A 17,449-nucleotide genomic window follows, 5' to 3' on the forward strand; every position below is an offset into this window, starting at 1 on the left:
AAATAGAAGTAGAAGTATTGTGTTTGGAAACAACATTTGGATTTAAAGTACTGATTATACAAGACATTGAATGCTCAGGGACTTAGTTTCCTCATCTGTAAAATGGGGGACTCAGACTTGGTGATTTCTAAGGTGGTCCCTTTTTACTTCAAATCCTATTACCATATTTCCTGGGCTTGTTTAAAAATAGACTGCCATGTCTACTGGAGCAGTACAGTAGAAAGAGAACTAAATTTAATGTTAGAAGACTTAGATTCAAATTCTGCCTCTGATACTTAATATTTTTGTAACTATTTAAAGTTAATTTTTTTTCAATTAATCTGTGTGATTTTGAGTAAATCTCTTAGCTTCTCTGGCTCCCCATTTCCCTATATATAAAGTGAAAGGGTTGTCTAGATGCCTTGGAAGTCTCTTTTCAGCTCTAATGGCCTTATATTTATCCCTACGAAATTCGATCTTAGATTTGGCCCAGAGTTCCAGCCTGTAGAATCTAAGCTTTCAGTGCCCCCCTTGGGGTCAGCCCAATCTGGTGTCCAGCACACTGAAGATGCTTTTGTGGAATAGAACCGAACTTAGGAAATTCCAGGATGCAGAGGGGTCCCTGGGTGGTCTGCCTGGCCCTGAGCGATGGATGCGGCGGGGGACGGAGGCGGAGAAGGAGCTTGCCCTCCCTCGTGGTGTCCGAGGGGGAGAGGCAGGGGTACGTGTCCCCCGCTCACGCCGCTTCCGATTCTCTGCGGGCAGGCCCACAGTACGGCAGCCTGGAGCGTGCCTGGGGCGCCATCATGACTGAGGCCGACAAGGTAAGTGAGCTCCATCAGGACGTGAAGAACAGCCTGGTCAATGACGACTTGGAGAAGGTGAAGAACTGGCAGAAGGACGCCTACCACAAGCAGATAATGGGCGGCTTCAAGGAAACCAAGGAGGCTGAGGATGGCTTCCGGAAAGCACAGAAACCCTGGGCCAAAAAGATGAAAGAGGTACCCGGGGGGAGAGGCCAGGAGGAGGGGGAGGAGGTCCCTTGTGGCTCAAGCAAAGGAGATCCGCAGTCAGCGGGTTGTAGCGGAGTCGGGCAGACCCCCTCAGGCAGTGCTGACACAAGTCGCTCCCCCAGTCTGTAAAATGAGGCTGCACTCGGCGGCGCTTCTGTGAGACTGCAAGGAGAGGGTCCTGGGCAGAGAACCGTTTTCTGCAGGTCACTGCTTTGTCAATGAGGAGAGAGGGGGAGGCTCTGCCTTAATCAGTTAGTCATTCGCCAACTGGCAATTACGTCCCCACTGCTTCTGGACTCTGGGCTGGACAAGGGGGACACAGCTCCTTCGGCTCTTTTAGCCTCAGTTTCTCCATCTGTAAAATGGTTATGGGAATAGCTCCCCTCCCCCACTTTGCTACCACTAAATAATGGCGGCCGTTCACTCCCCATCTCTGAAAGCTGGAGGCAGCCAAGAAAGCCTACCACTTGGCCTGCAAGGAGGAGAAGATGGCGGTGACGCGGGAGGCCAACAGCAAGGCGGAGCAGTCAGTTACCCCGGAGCAGCAGAAGAAGCTTCAGGACAAGGTGGACAAGTGCAAGCAGGACGTCCAGAAGGTCTGAGGCTGCGGCCGGGAGGAGGGAGGGGGCGGTCGGGGAGGGAGGGTGCCCCCTACTGGGTGGGAGGGTGGCTGCCAGCTCACCCTGGAAGCTCACACCTAATAGCACCTAGAGCCCATCGTTAAATGAGTTACATTTTTACCGTTACATTTACACTTTAGAAATTAGCAAAGATACAAGTCAGGGCTTGATATTTCTGAAGTCCAGAAATATGAAAATGAGAGAGATGTTAATAATGCGGATTAAATTTAAAAGTGTCCAGTTCTATTTTTTTTGTTTGTTAGAGAGTTGTTGTCAAATATTTACCACCAGCATGGCCACTGGAGGGGGTGGTGGGAGTGGAGTGTGGAAGGGAATATCATAAAGGTCCTCAGGCTTGTCTCTTGTTCCTCCTCCCTCCCTCCCTTCCTTCCTTCCTTCCTTCCTTCCTTCCCTTCCTTCCTTCCTTCTCCTTCCTTCCTTCCTTCTCCCTCCCTCCCTCCCTCCCTTCCTCCTTCCTTCCTTCCTTCCTTCCTTTTCCCTCCCTCCCTTCCTTCCTTCCTCCTTCCTTCCTTCCTTCTCCCTCCCTCCCTTCCTTCCTTCCTTCCTTCCTCCCTTCCTTCCTTCCTTCCTTCCTTCCTTCTCTCCTTCCTTCCTTTCCTTCTCCCTCCCTCCCTTCCTTCCTTCCTTCCTTCCTTCCTTCCTTCCTTCCTTCCTTCCTTCCTTCCTCCCTTCCTTCCTTCCTTCCTTCCTTCCTTCCTCCTCCTCCCTTCCTTCCTTCTCTCCTTCCTTCCTTCCTTCTCCCTCCCTCCCTCCCTCCTTCCTTCCTTCCTTCCTTCCTTCCTTCCTTCCTTCCTCCTTCCTTCCTTTTCCCTCCCTCCCTCCCTTCCTTCCTTCCTTCCTTCCTTCCTTCCTTCCTTCCTTCCTTCCTTCCTTCCTTCCTTCCTTCCCACCTTCCCTACCTTTCTTCCTTTCTTTCTTCCTTCCCTTCTTCCTCTCTCTCTCTCTCTCCATTCCTTCCTTCCTCCACAGACCCAGGAGAAATATGAGAAGGTGTTGGATGAGATTGGCAAGTCGACACCCCAATATATGGAAGGCATGGAGCAGGTATTTGAACAATGCCAGCAGTTTGAGGAGAAGAGGCTGGTGTTCCTGAAGGAGGTGCTCTTGGATATAAAGCGTCACCTTAATTTGGCAGAAAATAGCAGGTACTAGGCTGCATAGGGAAGAGGGGTTAAGACACTTATTAAAGAGGGCCTAGGTTAACAGGACTTGGGGCAAGAAAAGATCATTTTCTGTCTGATCTAGCTCCCTAGTTTTTTACCTGAATCATTTCTCAAGCATTTTTTTTTTAGCATTTACTGTGGATTAGGCACTGTATTAGAAACATAAAATGGAAGATTCTCTGTCTTCAAGGAGTTTACCTTTTACTATCAGGATAAATGTTCACAGATAAGTAAACATGGAGTATAAGCAAAATAAATACACTGTAATTTGGGGGACACTGACAACACTGGGGAACTCCATAAAGTCCTCAGGAAGTAGTCCTTGAATTGATCATTGAGGGGAGGTGACTAGGGGGTATGGCCTCTCCATGACCTCCCTTCCTCTCTTCCTCCTTTCTCTTTTCCCTGTGCAAGGAAGTGGAGATAGAGTTCAGGGAATTGCATGAAGGCCAGTTTGGCTATAACATGGTCCCCATGTGATAAAGAGTTATTTGCTATGAGCCTAAAAAGATAAGCTGGAACCAGTCTGGGAAGAAAAACAGTCTCTGTTTTCTCTTAAGAGGTACCAGGGAGTCACTGAAGGTTTTTGAGAAGTGGAGTGACAAGGGTCTTGAGAGCTCAGCCAGCCCAGCTGAGACATTGGGAGAGTACAGCATTGCTTTTAAGGTGCTCCCAGCACTCCACATATATTTACCAAAGCTTAGCTCAATGCTCAGCACATTTTGTTGTTCTTATCATTTCATTCATGTTTGACTTTTCATGACTCTATTTGGGGCTTTCTTGACAAAAATACTGGAGTGGTTTTCCATTTCCTTCTCCAGCTTATTTTACAGATGAGGAAACTGAGGCAAACAGGATGATGTGATTTGCCTAGAGTCACAGATCTATTAAGTGTGTCAGCTCAAATTTGAACTCAGGTTTTATTTATTCCAGGCCTAATATTTTAACCATGGTGTCACCTAAATACTCTTTTCTTAGCACATAGCGGGTACTTAATAAATATTATTCACTGACTAACTGACAGGCATTCCCCCATTTAATCCTTATAACAACCTATTAGTAGGTGCTAACCTCATTTTGTAGATGAGGAAGCTGAAATTCAGAGAAAATCATTTGAAGTTACCCTTGGTCCTGGAGCCAGAAAGTGGTGAAGGCAGCATTTGAGTCCAGGCCTTCCAAGTCTCTAAACCTATCTGCTATACCATAATTCTTCGTTGTTATTTCAATTTGACAAAATGGGAGGAGCAAGAAAGAAAAGATTCTGGACTCAATTGTCACCCCTGAATGGGCACAGAGGGTATTTTGTGCCAGCTTTAGGTAGGCACACCCTCTGTGCCCATCTTTTGTATTAAGTAGCCTAGGGGGTACCTGATGCAAAATGCCCTCAGAAGAAGAATCTTGATGACGTCCAGCAAGGTGGCCTGAACTGGACCTTGGGCTTGCTCTGGTTTCTCCCCCGGACCTCAGACAGAGAGATGAATGACCTCTCCAATTTCTCCCTTGCCCAGTTACATCAATGTGTACCGTGAACTGGAGCAGACAATCCGGGGGGCTGACGCCCAGGAAGACCTCAAGTGGTTCCGAAGCACCAGTGGGCCTGGCATGCCCATGAATTGGCCCCAATTTGAGGTCAGTGTCCTGGCTTCCTGGTGTGTGGAGGTGGACTTGGGGCTGGTGAGGAAGAGGAAGGGAGGGCCAGGAGGAGGGAGACGTGGAGTGGGCAGGGAGCAGCCTTACAGATACCCATACCCATACTGCCACTAGGAGTGGAACCCAGACCTCACCCATACCATCACCAGGAAGGAGAAACTGCCCAAGAAGAACGAGGGTGTGACTCTAACCAATGCCTCCGGGGTGGTAGAGTCTATGGCCCAGGCTGGGGACCGTGGCAGGTGAGTATCAGGTGGGCATACCTTCTCTCCCCCCGCCTCATGCTGGTTCGCCACTGGAACCTCCCCAATGCCTAGACATGTGCCCAAATATTGGGCATGCAGGGGCTATTAATAAATTATTTTAATTCTAACAGTTGTAGTTGGACTAGATATCCCTTACAATTCAGATTCTAGACCCCTTCACAAACAATAATTATATTACTTCTTATATTCCTAAAGCATTTCAAAATATTTCCCTGAATGCTCTCACATCTGTTATTTTTTATTTTTATTTTTGTTATCCCTAGCAGCCGGGTTCAATAGACAGAGTAAGGAAGATTTCATGTGCCCCTTGCTTTATGCGCTGTGATAGCCTTCTGACAGGAGGTGCTTAAGTTGAATCTTATTTGGAATGTATCAGAGGAAGAGACACTATTTAAGGAAACTGTATAAGATTCTTTGTAACAAATTATTAGATGCCCCTACTCCTGATATTGCCTAAGCCTGTCTGCAGCTCCATTTTACAGATGGAGAAACAGGCACCAACCTTTTTTTTCTCCCAAGGAGGGAGTACAGGATCATTTACAGGGTGACTCAGCCAGAAGCAAAACTAGGATTTGAACTCAGCTCTTTTGACTCTGGACTACTGTGGAAGAATATCCTCTTCTTGATCTTTTAGAGAAGTCTGGAGCAGGGATTCAGCTTATTTGTTTGGCTCATGAGGGCAGCCGTCAGGAGTAACGGTTCCAGTTGCAGAGGGAAAACAAGCTGACATCAGTCAGGAAAGATTTCTAAATCAGTGGGGCTGCTGCAAAGCAGAATGGGCTTCCCCCAGTGGGGATGGGTGGCTCTCTTTTTTTAATTACCATTTATATGACGCTTAAGGGGCTTTACAGCTATCTCAGCAACAACCTGGGAGGGGTACCCTATCATCCTCGTTTTACAGATGAGAAAACTGAGGCAAACAGCAGCTAAGTGACTTGTCCAGGAATATACAGATAGTGAGTGACTGAGGCAGAATTTGAACTCAGGTCTCTCTCCGTCTGGAGCCTGTTCCATCTGATGCTGGGAGTGAGGCTCGTTACAGTAGAGATTCCTTCCTTGTACGAATCAGCCTAGATTGTCCCAAGACCCCGTAGTCTCTTTCAGCCCTAAAACTCTGCGCTGTGTGCCCGGGGGCCCCCTTGAGGACAAGGCAGGTGACGATGTTCTTCCCCCTTCCCGCCCCTCCCCCCAGCGTCAGCAGCTATGACCGGGGCCAGCCGTACGCCGCCGAGTGGTCTGATGATGAGAGCGGAGCTCCCTTCGGGGCGGGTGAGCCCAACGGGGGCGCCAACCCCTTTGAGGACGATGCCAAGGGGGTGCGTGTCCGGGCACTCTATGATTATGACGGGCAGGAGCAGGACGAACTCAGCTTCAAAGCAGGTTTGGCGCGGGGGGCGGGGCGATCTTGTGCCGGGAGGGGACGACAAAGGGACAGGGACGGGGGCCGACGGGTGTTGTGAGAGGCAGGAAGGTTGGGGGGGCAGGGCTCAGCAAAGAGTCCCGCCCAAAGAGCTGTGGGTGCCGATGCAGGCCGGAGCCGGGGTAGGTGGGACCCCAGAGACTGGAATGCTGGGAGCTGGGCCGAGGGGGGTTCTGGGATCGTGCTGCACTCGCATCCTTGTGTCTTCCCCTCCGTAAAGCCCGTTCTCCCGGTATGTCCCTCCAGGAGACGAGCTCACCAAACTGGGAGAAGAAGATGAGCAGGGCTGGTGCCGAGGGCGTCTGGACAGTGGGCAGCTAGGCCTCTACCCTGCCAACTACGTGGAGTCCATCTAACTGTGTCCCCGCGCCCGCCTCATGCCTTTCCCAGACTCCGCGGCTCCTGAGCTCCCTCTCCGGCCCTTGCCAGCCCCTTTCTGTCTTCAGTCCTTTTTGATCCATCCTCGTCCGCATCCAACCCATTCTCCCTCCTGCCCCAGCTCCATAGAGTACCAGACATATTTTCCAATCAAGCTTTTATTTTTTTAAAAGTCGTCTTGGGAAGAAAAAAAAATAGAACAAAAAAAAAAGAAAAATATAGAAAAACCAGAAACAAGTATTTACAATAGTAGCATAGAGTCGGGGCAGGGAAGGGGTAGAGTTGGGAAGTAATCCTCCCACAGGTGAGGGGCCCCAGCCCCAGCCCGTGATGTTGGTAAGGGGTCTTGGTCTTCACCAAAGAGGTCTGTCTCTCTGGGCCCTTCAGAAGTCTGGAAAGACCCCCTCCTCCAGAATCTCTGACTCCCATCCATTGTCCTCAGGCTGGCTCTAGAATGTCAGAGCTGGAAGGGAACAGATGTCTAGTCTAGCCCCCTCTTTTTAGAGAGGAAGAAACTATAGCTTGAAAAAGGAAAGTGACTAGTTTAAGGTTCTGTCACAGAGTAGCAACAGCTAAAAAAGCTCAGGATTCCTGACTCCTCAACCCAGTGCTTTTTCTACTAGACCACACTGATCTCTGAGAATTCTTGTTCCCACCTTCTCTCCACTATCCCTTTTCAAGGATCTCTCTCTCTCTGTCTCTGTCTTTCTCTGTCTCTCTCCCCTGATCCTCGACCCCGACCATTTCTTCTCCAAAAGGACAGCCCACCCTCCCACCTCCCCTACATCTTCTCCCAGAGGACTGCTGTCTGAGCAAGGTTTTGGCCTTTCAGTCTCTAAGTCTTCCACTGAGCTTTCTGAGGTGTTCCTATTCTTACATGTCCTTTTCTTATGCTATTCAGTCCCCTCCCCGTGGCCATGGAAAAGGTGAGGAAGGAGATGCAGGCGAAAGGCCTGGGGGGAGGGCCAGCATGAACTCCCTACTTTCCATATTGGGGTAGGTGAGAAGTAGTAGCTCCCACAGAATAATTATGGGGAGCTAAAGGTGCAGTCACTCCCAGCAATGAGAGATGGGGAAGTAAGGATGCCAGAGCATCTCCCAATCATGGCAAACTCTGATCCAGGGCCTTTGGGAGACAGAGGGAACAGCCTTCTCCTTCCTGAGTTGTTGAGCTCAGCCCCTTGTCTTAGAAAGTGTCGTGGGAGATGGGATCCTGGTGTAGAATCCAACTGGGATTATCCATGTGGTGGCAGTGAGACACTGCAGAGCTGAGGGTGAGCCCTAACGTGGGTGGGTGGGTGGCCTTTCCCAGAGGTTCAGCCGCTCAGCATTTCTTCATGATGAGAAGGGAAGAGTTGCTTCAGGGCAGCTATCTTACCCCAGTCATGATTGCTGATCTGGATGCGAGGGGTCGTCCTTCTAAATATACCCTACACACAGATACCTCACTCCCCAAAGTAAACACTTGCTGCATTACTTTTAAAGACCCCAAAGGTCTGAAAAGGTCTAGCACCTTGCAGACAAAATCAGCAACAGGAGCAATTACTTTATCAGAGAAGATTCAGGAGGGGAAAATTTATCATTTTTGACATTTAGAATCCAACTCTATTTCTAGATATACCATCTGGACCCCACTGTTTCTCTCCACTTCTGTATAGTTTATCCTTCCCTTTCCCTGTGTGGGTATCTAATAGGCATTGTAGGGTAAGGGCTCTTCCCTAAAAGTTTGGGATTGGGAGCCATTTTTGAAATCTCAGGTCTGTGGGGCTATTGATAAGGGGGAATGGAAGGGATTCCCAACCCTAAGTCCTCTTCAGCCTTCCCCCTTATCCTTAGGAGAGCTACTCCTAGAAATTAAGGTCACCCCCAGCCCGCAAACTGGTCCTTTACTGGACAGGATTCCATATGACTCCCAATGCATTTAAAAAGAAGAATAGACAAGTGAAAAGCAGCTTTTGTTAGTCTGATCTCCCTGGAGTCTTCTTTTCCCCTCGATTCCTTCATTTTTACCTTGTCAGGGAAGTGACATTTGTTTCCATTCCGCTTCTCTCCCACCTTGGTCTGGGCAAGTTTGGTCCATGGCCAGGTGAGCTCAGGAGACCTGGGGTAGAAGACTAGTGGACCTACAGACAAAAATGGAATTTCTTGCCAAAATGGAAGGCAGGAGATAGTAGACACAGAGGATTCCAGTTCTTCACCTCCTCCTAACTGGGCAGCTACAAGGACACTTGGGAGATTAAACTCCATTCAAGCCAATGCCAGAGCCCTGGAATAGGATGAGAGAAGACTCCCTGCCCCCATCCAGATCACCCTCTGAGGTGCAGAGAGCAGAGTGGTGGTGGTGAAGGCTGTCCTGGTGACCCATGTTTGTAGGGTCCCATGGCTGGTCTCCCAAGGGAGCTGATACCAAAGGATACAGCACCAGGTGAGGCTTGATTTTAGCAGCTCTCCTCCTCCTCCTAGAGCCTGCTAATAAGCAGAAGTCAATTCTAGCAGCATCAAGATTCTTTATTCCTTAATCTGATTATCCCTTCCCCATTTATTGCTGCTAAAGCCTAAGGAAGTATGAGTCAGTAGAGCTGTGGAAGTGGAATTTGAAACTCAGGACAGTGGATAAGTGCCCTTTTCTCAGCCAGTAAGAATTTCCAGCAAAAAGAGTAATTGGATAATTAATTTTTTTGCCTCCAGATGCCTTGACTTTGTCATTCTTCTAGAACCAACACTGAAGCTTTAACTCCCAGACTCTTCAAGTCTTTGATGCCCAGTGACAATGTCCTGAAATGGGCCTAATTAGAGTCTGACCTCTTCCTAGGGTCAAAGGCAACCACCCACTAAGTGGACACCTGTCCCCACAAATCTTCCCACTTCCTCTCTCACCCTTGATGCAGCTTTAGACTTCTACTCTAATTTGAGATGGTCCTCTGTAAAACTCAAAACATTATTTTAGGAAACCTCCAGTGTTGCATAAACTCCCCATCTTCACCCATCTGAATAAGCAAAAAAAAGATCCAGGAATCCTTCCATCTCCCAAGGTTGTTGTGAGGATCAAATGGGATAATCATTATTAAAGCACAGTGCCTGGCACTTAGGATAGTAAATGATATATAAATGCTAGCTATTATAGTCCAACTCTCCTGGTTATTCCTAAAGCCAATTAGGACAGTGGGGCTCTGCCTCTGCCTCTTGTTTTTTTCCTTTCTTCCTGGCTTCCCTATACTCATTCTCAAGGAAACAGTAGGCCGCTTCTCCACCTTAGGACATGGGTACCACTCCCTCTTCATGACAGGCCTGGAAATGGTCCTGTGGTTAGGGAAGGGAGGAGGTTGGTGCTTTGCCCAATATCTCAGTCTCCCTTTTTTCTTTCTGCAGTGGATACCAACCTAGCCATGCCTTCTCTCTTGCCCAAGGACGTGTTTTGGGGCCTCCATCCCTTCTAACTGCTGAGAAGTCTCTTACCTCCACACTGTCCCAGAACTTCCATATCAGCCTTTTTTGGCTTTTCTGGGACTTTGGAGTTGGCCTCTACCCCAGATGTGCCCAATCTAAAGGACATTTGCAAGGAGATGTGAGATCAGTGGTGGTTTCCTATGGCCCCATAATACACACATCCACAAACACACACGCTGTGATTGACTGGATAAAAACCAGAAATCTGTTGCTGTCTCTTGGACCTTACCTTAATTTAAATATCCTCCACTCCTGGGGTCCTAGAGACCTGACATTCAGAATCTGATTGCCATCATGGGGCAAGTCCACAGAGAAAAAAGGTGGTACTGTAGAAAAAGTGCTGGCCCAGGAATTCAGGAAATCCTAGTTCTTGTCTCAATTTCTGCCAAGAACTCGCTCGGCATTCCCAGCGTTTGCTAGACATTGGTTTTTGTTCCGGAAGAGGAGGGGGTTGGTCTGGTGGGTCCCTTCCAGCTTTAGCATCCCATCATCTCCAGGACCATCAGAGACTGGAAGACCTCTCAGGGCAGGAGACCGTTGGAAACAAGAAGTGCCAGTGAGGTCAGACTTGTGGCCACCCAGCAGCTGGGCTCAAGTATCTGAAGAACTGGCTTTTGGGAAAGGGAGTAGAACAGGGGATAATGGATAGAAGCTGAAAGAGAGAGCATTTCTAGCTCCGTGAAATCAGGAAAAGCTGCCTATCAATTAGGTCCACTCTGGAATTGGGCTGCTGAAGGAAATAGTGAGTGTTCAGGTACTACTCAGGTAGTGAGTGTTATTTATTGGAGTGTTCAAATATTTCAAATATTCAGGGAGACATTAGATGACCTCTTTTGCAGAATATTGTGGGGGAGGGAGTTTATTCAGGCAGAAATACAACTAGAGGCCTCTGGAGCCTCTGCCAACTCTAAGACTTGTTCTGGGATTACCAGGGACTAAGAGCATTTGGAAAAGGTTTCATGGAGGAGATAGAGGGACAGAGAAGTGAGACCTGCACAGGCAAGGCAGGGATGGAGGCTGTGGGCTGGAACTTTGGCAGGCTGTCTTCCCAAGGCTTGGCATTTGTCCTTATATTGCCATAATCCTGTTCTCATGGGGAGACTGTGGGGACTTCTTGGCCACCCCCTACTCCAACACTTCCCTCCCCTTCCCAGTTCCCCACACCTGTCCCACAGGTTCTTCCCTTAACTCTGTTCCTTCCATCCCAATTAAAGCAAAACAAATTCCCAGGTCAGAGCCAGGGCCAAATCCATAACCACACCATGCATTAAAGGTAAAGAGGCAATGGGATAGATTTGGAATCAGTATTGGCTGTAGTCCCAGTCTGCTGCTTATTATTGGGCAAGTTATTTTCCCTCCTCTAAATTCAGTTTCCTCCTTTGAGATAGGGAAGGGTTGACTCATTATATTAGGTTTTATTGTCTTTTTTTAATCTGTCTCAACCCCTACCCTCCAAATTGAGCAGGGAAGCCTGGTGTCCTTGTCCTGGGTAAAACTGTTTCTTATGACAAAGTTCTCCAAATGGTGGGGTGCCTCGTGCTGTTTCTGTACCTGTTGGGAACTCCCTCCCCAGCTAAGCTCCAGGGACAGGAGCAAAGAAGGCTTGGGGTGGGGTGAGGTGGGATGGGGTTAGGGTGAGAAGGAAACTGGATCCAGAGATATGGTTGATCAGAGTATGCAGTTCTTTCACTAATATAAAGTCCTAATTCTAAAAGTCTCTAGTTCTACAATTCAGTGATATGTCCCATGAGTTGTAACACTGTTGTTCTCTCTATGGATGAATGGGGGGGTAAAGGACGTAAAGAGGTGGGTTTCAGAGAGCCTGGCTTTAGTCAGCCTGAGAAGAATCCTAGCCCAGCCTCCAACTAGAGAGGAGCAGTTGGTTAGGGAGACAGGCCTTTTATCTGAATTAAAAACTCACTGGAACAAATAGGGTTTCAAGCTGTGTGGTTCTGGGAGAAAACAGGCGAACCCAATGTATATTAACACCCTTCCCTCCTCTTCCTCTGTTCCACTTCCCACCAAACCTCATAAGGTTCTCTTCATGGTCAACTCTGAGGTCCTAGAACAGGACCTGGTGAACAGATATAATGGCTCAAGGACATCCCATTGCTGTTTCATCATAGTCTGAGTTTGCATCTTTATCCAACCTGCCTGTCCCCTCTCCTCTCTCTGTCCAACAGATATAATAGAGGGGAAGGATCCCAGGTCCCAAACAAACCCCCTGACCCCTTGACAACTCCCAAATCTATGAATAAAGACAAAACTATTTTATTCATGTATATGAGTCTGGTTATTGGTGGAACCCTGGAAATGGGGGTCACACCTGATGGGGATGGGGGGAGAGAGGATTTTTTTGAAGAGTTGAGGCATGGGCCCAGGGCCTGGAAGCTCAAACGTAGGTGTTGGGAAAGTGGAGGAATTGGTCTGGGTGGGATTGGGGATGGGGATGGGGAAGGAGGGCACTGGTTGCTGGCATAATACAAGCCTCATTTGCAGATTCCTATCAGGTTTGTCAAGGGAACTAAGGCTGGGAAGCAGATTTGTGAAGTGGTCTCCTACACTTCTAGGTGTGTCTGGAAGTACCTACAACTAATGCAAAGCTATAATCCTTTCCCTTCCCCACTTCCCTCCTGTTTCACTCCCATCCTAAGCCCTGGATCTCTTGCCCATCTGATAGTCCTTTCTGTTCCACTGACTCCTCCCTCAGCTCCCTGAACTAGCTCTTCTACCTAGATGTTCTTCCCAGCCCCAGGTTCTGGGAGGGGGAGGGGTGTCAAGGGAAGGAGAGAATCACCTACGACTCCTGTCGGGAGCAGAGCCAGGGAAGCTAAAGATGGGCCCGAGAAGGGATGGGAGGAGACAAAGAAAATCTAGTGAACAAACTTCATTGGAAGAACCTGATCCACGACGCAAGCCTTCCTTCTCCACTGGTGGGGGAAAGAAAGAATGGAGAAATCAGGGAAGAGGGGAAGAGACAGCAGGGACTAGGTTTGTGTGGACTGGCTGCCCTGTCTTCCAGCTCTCTGCTCTCTGATTCTGTGACTCTGTGATCAGGAGAAGTTAGAGGCAAAGGGCTTCAGAGAAACAGGCAACTTCTGCTAGAGCCATTCAGGAGGCACAGAAGATGCCAACAGTCTGTTTGTTCATCTCAGAAGTAAACCTTTTCTTTGACAATAAAACTGCTGGCAGTAGAAAAAGACAGTCCAGGAAACAGCACTCACTTTGGCTCTGACTCAATCTCTTAGTTTGTTCTTAAATTTGGGTTAAAATTCTGACTTTGCAACTAACTAGCTGTGTCAGTTCAGGTAAATTTGTTAACCTCTCTATGTCTCAGTTCCCTCACCTCTATTATGAGGGAGTCAGATGCAAGAGCTTCTGAGGCTACTTCTGGCTCTGAATGATGATCCTGTGATTCTCAGAAGGGAGGGGAGGACTTTCTCTTAAACAAGCAAGCTGCCATGGGGCTGAGAGTCCCAGACCTTCCTATTAAATCTCACACCTACCTGCACCTGCTGCCCCCCCCCCCTCACATCTCACACCTCATCAGTTGGCACAAATTCCCACCCTCACAAGTCTGGGAATAGAAACATTCACAGATACACTCCTGATGGGATGGGGAATCTTGAGATCTGTTCACAAAGGAGATAAACAACAAACTCTGGAAGAGTGGGGGGCTCTTCCCCACTGAGTGGCTCCTTCAGAGACAGATATCTATAAGGTCTGATGCACTAAGGAAGCTGGGGAAAGATCAGGGAATCATATCCCCTCTCCCACTTCCATTCCAGATCCCAAAGGCTCGCAATGATAAAAGCTTCCTTTGGCAAGGTGAGGGGTGGGGAGGATGGGGAGGCACCTGCATTTGTTACAGTGGCGGGTCTCGTCAGATGGGCTGGGCGTGGGGGCTTGGGGCTGCTCAAGCTTTGGAACTCCTTTATCCTATTTTTTGATCTTCCCTCTAGGAGGCAACTAAAAAGCCAAGCCTATCACTCCAGATTTGTGCCGGGAAGGAAAAGTAAGAGAAGGCAGTCTGACCCGATCCCTATTGTTATTTTTGGTTTTAGGGAATGAGTCCCCTCACCCAGACCCTAGCGGCAGCTCAGGACAACTGCAAGGATTCAAGGGATGGATCTAAAAAAGACAGATTCTCTTGGTCATGTCTATCGCTTTACTTTGGCTTACATATTCCCTTCCACACTATCTCCCAGATTCTTTTCCACATTCCTACTTCAAGTCTTTTCCATCTTCCTCCTCCCTTCACCAGCACAATCATCAGTGCTTCCCTCACTCCTCTGAACCCTTCTAGCCTGTAATTACGTCACACATTGCCATGGATACCCATTTTTGATCTATGTGCATTGTTCATATGTATGTGGCTGCCTCCCTAATTAAACCATGATTTTTTTCAACTTAAGGACAAAGCCTCTGAATTCTCTAGCATTCATCCTCCTACCCACCCACCCCTATCTAGCCCAAAGCACAGACCTGGTTCTTAGTGAACCTTTTTGGAATGAATTGACAATGGAGAGGCTGATAACTGGCAACAAGGGACCCCTGGGGTTCTAGAGTCAGGTTGGGATCCTAAATCATCAATCGGGGACAAGTGAAAACAGTTGAAAGAGTCCTTCCTTAGGTGGTCATTCCAAGGAAGTCTTAAGTCACAGTGACTCTGTGTGTGTGTGTGTGTGTATGTGTGTGTGTGTATGGAGGGGTATATGTATTTTTCTCCCCCATGGAAGAGCATAGAATAGGGTAAAAGAGCAGGCTAATATTTTTGAAGGAGTCAGTTCAGCAATTTGATCAGAGAAAGACTCCCTCCCCACAGGGCTCCAGTCCCAGCAAATATGCTTGTGCTTGTTCATAGAGAAGACCGCTCCTCCACCTCCCCAACACAGGCCCCTTGTTCCTTGGATCGGGCTTAGCTCTGGGGGTGGGCCATGAGTCAATCTGGAGAGCGGCCTTACTAGTCCCCCTGACCCCTGAGCACAGTTGTCAGCAGCACTGACTAGGGGCAGGGGGTTCTGAATAGAGCAGACAGGGCCTAAGTGGGGAGGGGCAAGCTGAGAGAGGGAAGCCAGTAGGGTGAAATCAGGGTAGCTGTTCTGTCCCTCTCCTGGATCCCTGGGTCCGGGGTTGCTCCCAGTCAAACAGGATGCACAAACTGATAAACCAGTCGCTGGGAGATGTCGGGTTTGCGAATGATTCCTTTCTTGTAATACTGGCGGATGGAACGGCTCAGCTTATCATAGTTCATGGCCGGACGATTCTTGCGGATGCCCCACAGCCGCGCCACCTGGGCTGAGTCCTCAATCTTGAAAATGCCTGGAGAATGTCATGTGAATGGAAGGAGAACAGGGTAAAGGGGAGCAGAGAGAGAAGGAAAGAGATTGATGGAGTTAATGTGGATCAGTTTTCTGGATGGTGGAGAATTTGGGAAAAGGGGATGTTAGTAGAATCAAGTCAAGCAAGGTATTTACTCTGGCCCAGCCTGTGTTGGGGAAATAAGAACTTGATACAGGTGTGTTGGAGGTGTAGCTATTTCCTCCCTAAACCTCTCTTATCCTTCAAGCAAATTAGAAATATCCCAATAGTCTTATGAGCCTTTTGAGTCTATCTTTGAATTTGCAGGCAGGACTGTACCTAAATCACTGAGAATGGTTGGCTCCCAGATTACCTTTTTCCCTAACATCTTCTTTCTGGGTTGGAGCAAGAGTTTATGTTCTCTCTTAGATAAGCATTTTGGCAGACCTTAGCCTATTCCACCAATAAGCATCTTCCAATGGTTACCTATTATTTCTCTTGCTATAATCTTAATCTCTTCCATTCCTTCCCTTGATTTTTTTTTTTTTTTTTTAGCCCATAAGGAACTCTCCTTTAAACTACAACTCATATTCCCTGAGAGGCCAGCATCCTGGAGTAGTGGAAAGAACATCTGACTAGTGCAGAAAACATGGATTCAAATTCAGAGTCTGCTATGACTGGTCAGATCACTTAAGCTTAAACTTTTCAACAAATCACTCTGATCTTGCTAATCTTGTGAACATGGATGGATAGAGAATAAATCATACCATGATTTAATTGATTCAAAATTGTTTGAATCACCAGACATTAATAATAGCTAGCAGTTGCCATGTAATCAATATAGCATCCCTAATAATTTAATGCCATAAAAGTTTTATTCCAATCTCTTTTTGTAACATGAAGATGGCTTTGGATTTTCAAAGCTTGTGCCAGCAGTGTGAGCTCTGAAACTCTGACAATTGTTTCATGTTGGAAATATATGGTTCCAGTAGTAGAGAGCTTCTGCTTTCCAAAGACCAGGCTGGCTAAGTACAGAGAGACTCCTTGTCAATAGGCTGGCCATTCTAGTGATGACCTGGGAACCCTTGATATAAAAGGAAATACAAAATGATCCTCAGTCCTGTATGGACTCTTTCCTGTTCTGCAGTGATGCCGGCAGAATATTGAAAAAGGGAACAGAGGCTGCTGAGAATCAGAATTTTTAGATCATTTATAAGCATGAACCTAACTGCTGGTGATTGTGACATCCTTGTCCAAGTTGCAGTAGGACGACTTACAATTGGAGGAAATTAATTAGATTTTTAAACTGTGATCATAAGCTATTAGAAAGATGCAGTTAGGTGAGTAAAGAGTGCATGGGTTGCCCTTGGAAAGAGCAAGTAGAAGATGAAATTAATTTTGTCATGTGGGGCAAAGGCCCAGAAATGATTTTCTGTGGGACATGAAGCCATTTACCTTTTGTATTGCTAATGTCAAGTGTAAGCAAAAAAGATTACCACAAAATAGCTACAGCTTACATACTAATGATAACTGAGACAGAGGATAAAAAGGTAGATCCTCCAAATAAAACTGACATACATAACAACATTTATTTCCTGGATACAATACTATTGTCAGCATGGAGGAGATAGTGAAAAATGTTGAAAAATATGGCTCAGGGAGAAGCTAGGTGGCACAGTGAATAGAGCACCAGCCCTGAGGTCAGGAGGACCTGAGTTCAAATCTGACCTCAGACACTTAACACTTCCTAGCTGTGTGACCCTGGAGAAGTCACTTAATCCCAAGTGCCTCAGCAAAAAAAAAAAAAAAAAAAAGAAAAAAGAAAAAGAAAGAAAGAAATCCAAAAATCATATACCATGAATATCTTATTCAAGAATATGAGCACAAAAATAAAACAGCCAAAAACCCTTGACTATAACTGAACAGACAGGAAATGGTTACTGATGTGTGGGATCCTTTACAAATTGGCTGCCAAGTCATTAATTTGCTAAAGCTAAAAAAGCCAAAATCAGAATTTTTAAAAAAAGAATAAAAATGAGAGGATAGGCATGAATTTTTATGGTAGAAAGAAAAAAAAACCCACAAAACATGAATATTTATTGATCAAAGAATACTTGATCAATAGTGTTATGTGAATATAAAATGCTAACTATAACAGTTTCTGAGAAACTTGGGAAGGCTTGTATGAACT

The 17,449-nt window shown here is 47.1% G+C and overlaps 2 protein-coding genes across 5 annotated transcripts in view; one reads left to right on the plus strand and one right to left on the minus strand.

Moving 5' to 3' along the window:
• PACSIN1 (protein kinase C and casein kinase substrate in neurons 1) overlaps positions 1-12,231 on the plus strand; it is a 105,915-nt gene extending 93,684 nt beyond the window's left edge. For all 3 annotated transcript variants that reach the window (XM_051996432.1, XM_051996433.1, XM_051996434.1), the window contains 7 exons: positions 745-980; positions 1,433-1,588; positions 2,603-2,778; positions 4,305-4,425; positions 4,561-4,688; positions 5,905-6,092; positions 6,379-12,231. In XM_051996432.1, the coding sequence (XP_051852392.1) occupies positions 745-980; positions 1,433-1,588; positions 2,603-2,778; positions 4,305-4,425; positions 4,561-4,688; positions 5,905-6,092; positions 6,379-6,488 (1,115 nt within the window). In that variant the 3' untranslated portion in view covers positions 6,489-12,231. The remainder of the gene's footprint in view (positions 1-744; positions 981-1,432; positions 1,589-2,602; positions 2,779-4,304; positions 4,426-4,560; positions 4,689-5,904; positions 6,093-6,378) is intronic.
• SPDEF (SAM pointed domain containing ETS transcription factor) overlaps positions 12,213-17,449 on the minus strand; it is a 49,518-nt gene continuing 44,281 nt past the window's right edge. For both annotated transcript variants that reach the window (XM_051996436.1, XM_051996435.1), the window contains exon 6: positions 12,213-15,279. In XM_051996436.1, coding sequence (XP_051852396.1) covers positions 15,101-15,279 — 179 coding nt within the window. In that variant the 3' untranslated portion in view covers positions 12,213-15,100. The remainder of the gene's footprint in view (positions 15,280-17,449) is intronic.

The sequence above is a fragment of the Antechinus flavipes genome, chromosome 4 (assembly GCF_016432865.1).
Source record: "Antechinus flavipes isolate AdamAnt ecotype Samford, QLD, Australia chromosome 4, AdamAnt_v2, whole genome shotgun sequence".
Classification (NCBI taxonomy): Eukaryota; Metazoa; Chordata; class Mammalia; order Dasyuromorphia; family Dasyuridae; genus Antechinus; species Antechinus flavipes.